The 8,053-nt window shown below is 37.5% G+C and overlaps 1 protein-coding gene across 1 annotated transcript in view; it reads right to left on the minus strand.

Moving 5' to 3' along the window:
* Positions 1–8,053, minus strand: part of IPO8 (importin 8) — a 96,055-nt gene that overhangs the window by 39,985 nt on the left and 48,017 nt on the right. Inside the window, exons 10-14 of the mRNA XM_003792483.3 lie at positions 6,655–6,754; positions 3,386–3,462; positions 2,937–3,053; positions 2,298–2,387; positions 614–779 (exon numbers count right to left, since the gene is read on the minus strand). Coding sequence (XP_003792531.1) covers positions 614–779; positions 2,298–2,387; positions 2,937–3,053; positions 3,386–3,462; positions 6,655–6,754 — 550 coding nt within the window. The remainder of the gene's footprint in view (positions 1–613; positions 780–2,297; positions 2,388–2,936; positions 3,054–3,385; positions 3,463–6,654; positions 6,755–8,053) is intronic.

Genomic DNA, 8,053 nt, shown 5'->3' on the forward strand with positions numbered 1-8,053 from the left:
GACCATCCCTCCTCAACCCACCTCTACCTACACTACCTTCCCACATGTCCTTATAGAATATTCAGTCCTCCTATTGAAACATTGTTGAATAAAGGTAAAGCGGGTTTATGTTCTTCATAAAGGTAAATTTACTTCCAAAGATTTATTTGAACTTTCAACAAAATATTATAGAAATGAATGAGATATCTCTGTTCTCACTCACTACTTGCTACTCTCAAAACTAGCAGAACTCTAGAACTGAAAGGAATCTTGAAGCTCCAATACCCCTGAATTTAACTATGTCGAAGCCTAATCCTTATTGGGTCGTGTGCCTCACCCAGGTTTACGTGGCATGTTAGCAGCCAGATCAAAACTGGACCCCAGGCCCCGATTCCTCCTAGTCAACCTTAGTGTTCAACACTTAATAACATGTTTCCTAATTTAAAACTTTTCTGGAAAGTGTAATCAGTAGGAACTCCTTAAAAGGACAAGAATAAACCCCTTTAAAATTCTAAGAGGGTAAAAGGTCAGAATTCCAAAGCCTGAACCCTCAGACATAGATAATCAAAATTATTTGAGAAGACTATCCCAAAAAATTTATTTCAAAAAACTCCTAAAAAGTCTTTAGCTTTACCTTGTATCTGGTTAGAAATTAAGGACTGAAGGGCAAGGGCAGCTTCAACTTTGACAGGCATCTCCTTATCTTCAATCAGGCTCTTCTTTGCTAATTCAACTGCATTTCTCAGGTTGAGCTCGTTATGGAACTTCAGGGAGCTAAAGGCATGAAGCACCCAGCAGGACTGTAAGAAGACAGCAGGTCGGGAGCTCTCAGGATTACCACACTCAGTGAACTTCTAAGGAAAACACCACGGACTCTACCAAGAAGTGTTCATTTGTTTTTGGAGGGTGATATGGTGGCCTTAGTTTCTAACTTTGGGATTTCCCGCTCTTTTTATAAAAAGAAAGGTAGTTTCTGGCTGGGCGTGTTGGCTCACACCTGTAATCGTAGCACCCTGGGAGGCTGAAGAAGACGATCTCTTGAGCTCAAGAGTTCAAGACCAGCCTGAGCAACAGTAAGACCCCAGGTCTACTAAAAATAGAAAAAGTTTTAAATTTTTCAAACTCCTGGGTTCATGCCAGGCATGTGGTCGGTCCTTATAGTCCCAGCTACCTGGGAGGCTGAGGCAGAAGGATTGCTTGAACCCAGGAGTCTGAGGTTGCTGTGAGCAAGGCTGATAGTACAGCACTATACAGCCTGGGCAAACAGACTCAGACTCTATCTTAAGAAAAAAAAAAAAAAGGAAGGAAGGAAGGTAGTTTCATTACTTTTATATTACCCATATGTGATCACCTTTTTACAGGAAAGAGAAAAAAAGCCAAATGTAAGTATCCCAGAAAAACAATCCCATTTATGCTTTTACTAAATATTACGATTCATAACTAATTTAGCAAATTTCCTTTTTAGACTCACAGAAGATACCAAGAATTTTAAACCTTTTATAAATTATCAATTCTTAAACTATTAGATCACAGAATCATTACTACTTCATTTTATACTCTGTGGGCATATAACACAATCAACAGAAATCTGATTTACCAAAGACTTCTGGAAAGGAATTACAATTCACACAGTTGCCCAAGGCTAAGAGCTCAACTATCAAGATGTTCGCTTGCCCTCAGTATCCCTAGCCGACATCTGTCCAAACATTTCTCTAGTGACTATTATTCAAAATGCTTTCAAGTGTACAAGGCATTGTTAATATATGCTCTTTTTAGCAAGACATTTTTTGTGTCTGTATATTTATAAAGACAAATACCAGGCTCTTGAATTAAAGTTCTATTTCTATTTCTTAATAAAATATAAAGACTCTAGAAAGAATATACTCTTAGAACACAAATAAGTTTACATGGAATATTATTTATCCATGTTACTGAGGCAAATCTACCTAATATATTAGAAAACAAATTCAACTTTTTAGCCAAACTAAAATTGCATGCCATTTTAGACACTGAAAATTAATCTCTGTATGAGTTTACACTGTACCCTGCTCTCAAATCACCTTTTCACTGTTTCACATACGCAGCAAGTGAGGCTACGGTGACAGACACAATCAGCTGGAATTCAAATCTGTAACCAGTAACCACCCCTTTCTTTACTAGTTTGTTCCCGACTCACCTGATGTGACTGTAACAGACATTCCAGTTGACTCCATTTCATCTCAGTATGTGGGAAAAGGCCAATCCATCCAAAAATATTTATTTCAATAATTATCTTACAGGTAAAGATTTAAGACACAACAGAAATAAGGAAAACTTACCCTAGCTCGAAGATATCCTAGGTTAGACAGTAATAATGGAAATACATGATTCTGTAGAAACAATTCCATTTGGTCCTTGAATAAACTCTTCTGTAAGGAAATAGAAATTCAATTTCAACGTATCAATGTCTTTTTCATACGAAAGGATTACTTTCTAATAAAGTTTATGATGACTTGCATTTATAACTATACCTCTATTTATAATTTTGTAAAATCATTCAGTCTACATATTGCATGTTTTAAAATAAGACAGAAATAGTACCTTACATTAATTTGATATTAATTTTTATAGAAATAATATACGACTTTCACATTCTTTTTTTTTTTTGCTGTTTTTGGCTGGGGCTGGGTTTGAACCTGCCACCTCCGGCATATGGGGCTGGCGCCCTACTCCTTTGAGCCACAGGTGCTGCCCCACATTCTTTTTTATATACCTATAGCTTCACACTGAAAAATTTACACAAAAGTCAGATTTTCTTTTTAATTAATAAAATAGATGACAGAAAAAAGGATATTTACAAATCAACTCAATTATCCAGAAGTAGTCCCCAGTTTTAAATGACCCAGAACTTTCACGTCCTCTCATTTGCCTGTGCTTCACAGTTTTTAGTAAGTAAATTAAATTTTGATTATCTTAACCTTTAATAAAATCTCAGCTAGGGAACCAATCACATGCAGGGCTCCATCTTTCTTCCTAGGGTCAAAGTTCGGATCTGTTAGGATTTGATAACAGAATGCCATCATTTTTGGTAACACCTAAAGAAATCAAAGAATCCATTTTAGTCTCCATGTACTTTCACTATCTTACTATAATAAGTAAATATGCTGCACACATGTTCAAACATAAAGCCATTTTATTGTGTTTTATCAAGAATAAGCTCAATAAGAAAGGTATAATTTGCTAAGAAAACCAAATAACCAACGATTCTCAAGCCCTTTTAGGACAACTCCTTACTAGGACAGAAAAATATTCTTAAAGTGACAAGTTATAATTAGTAACAACATAGTTTTTCAAATACTCGGGGTGTGTTAGAGTATCAAATCAACACAGGCTCCCTGTCTAGGATTTGGAAAGAATAACTACACACCTCTTTTCTCTTCTTTGCAGCAGTATATAGTAGAGTCTGGGCTGCTGTAGTGGGAGACGCATAATCTTCAAAAATATCTAAGATTTTTAAAAGTTAAATCATGTTAGTAAAAATACAATTACTTATAGATTTTAAACATAATTCACAACTATTCCAAACCAAGACATAAAACAGTCCATAGACGACTTTGTTTACAGCATGAAAACACTAAGGAGATATCATCAATGCTCCCATGCACAATATTTATCAAACTCTACGCCTGGACTTTCAAACAATTATATACTTTTAAAAAAACACAATAGAGATATCTATTTTGCTAAGTGCTTTATCAAAAAACAACAAAAATTTATTTTGTGCCGGGCACCATTCTAGACTCTTGGGATACTAAGATCAATAAAAAAGGTTCTCTGGCTGGGCACAGGGGCTCACACCATAATCCTGGCATTCTAGGAGGCGAAGGTGAGAGAACTGCTTGAGCTCAGGAGTTTGAGCAAGAGCAAAAACCTTATCTTTACTAAAAATAAGAAAAAGTAGCTGGGCATTGTGGCAGGTGCCTGTAATCCCAGCTACTTGGGAGGCAAAGGCAGGAGGATCACTTAAACCCAGAAGTTTGAGGTTGCTGTGAGCTAGGCTGACACCACGGCACTCTATGCTGGGGCAACAGAATAAGACATACACACACACATACACACAGTAAGTTAGGCTAAAAACAAATGTAAACTAGGGCCAGGCACAGTGGCTCATTCCTGTAATTCTAGCACTCTGGGAGGCCCCAGCAGGTGGATTGCTTGAACTCATGAGTTCGAGACCAGCCTGAGCAAAAGTGAAACCCTATCTCTACTAAATATAGAAAAACTGAGGCAAGAGGATCACTTAAGCCCAAGAGTTGGAGGTTGCTGTGAGCTATGAATCCATAGCACTCAATCCAGGGGGACAGCTTAAGACTCTGTCTCAAAAAAATAAAAAGCAAAACAGGGTAAGGAGACAGAGTGACAGAGTATGGGGTGCTAACTGGGCATCAGGGAAACTCTGTGTTAAGGTAATGTTAAAGCAGAAAGTGAAAGAAATGAGGAGAGAGCTATCCGTGGGCAAAGCACTCCAAGCAGAGGAAACAACAAGCGTGGAAGCCCTGAGGGATGCTAGGGCAGCGCTGGGCTCTGCCAATAGACAGGTGCAGCAAGCATTCCTGTCACTTAATATTACTAAAGTTCTCACAAATTTTGGAATAAGAAACTGAAACAGTTTCAGTTTCTTTAAATTATAAAAAATAAAGCCAAATCTAAGTATGCCTCAAAATACAAAATAACTAAGTTTTGAGTACTGTTAAACATCTGGTATTCTATGTTAAGCGGTTCATGGGTATCATCCTACACATGAACAGAAAAAGTAGCTGGGCATGACCCAACACTATTACCATTACCCACCTTACTGCGTTTTAGAGAGGTTAAATAAGCTCCTATAGTCACACAACAGGCAAGCAACCCAGCCGACACTGAATCCAGGCTGTCCTAACATCACAACCTTTTAGTTTTTACCAAATCCAAAGCATTAATATTAGGGGATATGGGAAGAAGGTTAAAGGATACAATAAAAAGAAAAATGATAAAAATATTATTATCTATCAATACATTTAAATAGAGGGCAGCACCTATCCCTCAAGGAGCAAGACGCCAGCCCCATAAACCGGGGGTGGCGGGTTTGAGCCAGGCCCCGGCCCAAACTGCAAAAAACAAAAACAAAACAAAAAAAAGACAAATACATTTAGATAGAAATGGTTTGTTCACATAAATAATTACAAGTGACAAAAATATTAAAAAAAAAAAACAAACAGTAACTGTTCTTCTTTATAGTTACCTAAAATATACATGTCAAATAAAAGCCATTGCATTCTAGTCCACAGAAGGAAATTATTTTTAAAAAGGCATAACACTTGCTAGTCTTAAATCATCCATATTCTCTTCTCAGCAATCCATAAAATACAAATTCTCACTGTTAATCAAGGCACACAACCCTTATTTTCTAAAAACTGAGATACTTCTACATATCAGATATGAAGAATACATGAACTAATGGTAGCTTTCTGAAAGCCAACAAAAACTGTTTACAAAAACACATGTGTAGAAAAGGTAGTGTAGAAAAGGTAAACACTAAAAGAATGCCTGTAACAGTACAAAGAAAGATGGACTAATCACCTGCTCTGACAAGGCAAACTAGGAAAAACAAGGGCAGAATAAAGGGGAAATGATAGATTATGTATATGAGTAAAGATTGTCAAAAGACAAAGGTAGAACAGGGAAAGAAAGCACATGGTGATGGGGTTTCTCATTCATCTGCTGTTCTCATGCTTTGTCCCCAAGAGGCGCCTCCTCACTTACTTAATACAAAACACAAAGCACTGTAAAAACAACACAGCCAGACAGCCTGGCATCCACATCCTTAGGCTTAGCTCAGGTAGCTAAGGGTGTCTACCTAGTAGGTAGTTTAGCTCAGGTGTCTACCTAGCTCCACAAGGGGAAGGCACTTCATCGTCCCAGCACCTGCAGCATGCCTTCGTTCCAGCAATTATTTATGTCGACATTTATCGAAGGCATACTGGGTGCCAAACACTGGTAGAGAGATATAGGGGTATGGAAAGGATAAAGAATACAAAATAAAGCAAAGAAAATTCCTGTCCTCAGCAAGCTTCTAAGTTGTAGGAGAGACAGAGGTACCCCAATTAACATTTTGCTCTGTGAAGTGCTTGAGTATTTGAGGAAAGGAAGAATACAAACTGGGGATATGAGAGAATGACTCAGGCAACCTGCACAGTTCAACAACTTCCCGGAAGGTCCAAACTAAAAGGACTGGGCCACACACAGTGTGGCCACCAGAGGTAATTTCATCCCCTTGTGGAACAGTCCCTAGGAGAAGAAGGCAAACCAAATCCGAGAGCTACTAAAATATGCAGAAATCCAAGGATGCCCCAAAGTGAGAACTCAATCTAGAAACTGGTACTCCAAAGGGCACAGAACGGGGTGGTCCCTGCAGACCGGCATCTCTGTGGCATCTGTGAGTACTAGACACCCATAAGAGAGATGAACAGAGTGGCTTCTCAGCTCCCACACCCAAAAGCCTCAAGTTCTCTGGTTCAATAGAACATCAAACCTTCATTAGTATCAGAGCTTATTGTACAAAGCAGAACTTTGAGGACTTAACAAAGTTATAAAATCTACTTTAAATATAAATTTATACATCCAAGAAGTGATGGGCAATAAAAATATCCCAATTACCAAATTTCATCCTTATATACTCATAGGGATCTTCTTGCCATAGCTCTTCATCCTCGTCTTTATAACACATCACAGAAAAAATCACATCTTCAGAGATATTCTAAGATGAGAGGGGGAAAAAAAGTCAATACATGAGTATAAGACTCAGGAGTCCTCAAACTTTTAAAACAGGGAGCCAGTTCACTGTCCCTCAGACCGTTGGAGGGCTGGACTGTGGGCCAGGGACAAGTCGGCTGCTAAGCAGGACAGGCAGCGGAGGCGGCAAAAACACCCAGTGGGTGGGATAAATGTCCTAGGCTGATGAGGATGCCTGGATAAGTTATTCACGTTTCAGGAAGACCAATAATGTGTTTATTGACAGCCTTTTTAATGTAAATTTTCCCAATTGTTACTTTAATCTTTTAAGCAGGCATTTACTAAGGGGAAAGGCAGAGAAATAAGAGCCTCTGAGAAGGGGCTGTTGTTGAAGAGTCAGAAGATTGCTTTTAAGCAAGTGATAAAGTAGAAAAAGGCAAATGTATATGCTATTTTTTGAAGCAACAATAGGGATGATAAAGTTTTATTAACAAATCACTATGAAAAATACTTGCAATCTTTCAGGAAGGAAAATGTTAAGTCAAGGTTTTATTAACTATTATGTTTCTTATTTTGAAATTTTTCAACATTTCCATTTTGGTCCTAAGTGGGAATGTATCAATAATATTAGTTTTCTTTTCTTCTTCCATTTTTTAAAAACCAATTTCCTACTCTGGAAGTGTGGGTTTCCGTAGGAAAAAATTCCATCTTCTAGTTTCTCTTGGACATCGCTGCTAAGCTCTATTAAGTCCTTTTGTTCTCTAACAACTAGTTATGTAAAAACAGGATCATCTCTTAAACTAGTCCTGGAGAAAAAAACTTCTGCCTATAGATAAGTTTTCTAATTCCTACTTTACAGCCACGTAAAAACAAGGCCAAAAGTATCAAGTAGAGAAGAAATGCTATCATAACTCACCCTTACTTTACAGGAACACAGTAAAAGAAAATAAAATCAGTATCTTTATTAATTGCAAAGAAATTACTACTATTTGATCAAAGTGATTAGGCGAACAATTATTAAGAAAGCCATCTCAGGAAAAGATACTGCGTTGGTAAGACCTGTAATAAAACAACACTAAACAAATTCCGTCCTGGACACCAAAGGCAAAGTGAAATAATTTCATTTTCTTTTCAGTCACCATTGTACAGACTTTAAGAACTCCTGGGCTGAGAGAGGGTGGGTATTCAGTTCTTAATGTCTTTATTTTTTTCTCCCTAAATGACTTTAAATTACCCAAAGTTATCTGTATGCAAATAAGAATTCATTTATTAATTGCCCATAATTTTCCACTCTCATTTGTTCTTAATTACAATGCTGACTTCT

This window comes from Otolemur garnettii, unplaced genomic scaffold (genome assembly GCF_000181295.1).
Source record: "Otolemur garnettii isolate 467f Iridium unplaced genomic scaffold, OtoGar3 scaffold00057, whole genome shotgun sequence".
Lineage (NCBI taxonomy): Eukaryota > Metazoa > Chordata > Mammalia > Primates > Galagidae > Otolemur > Otolemur garnettii.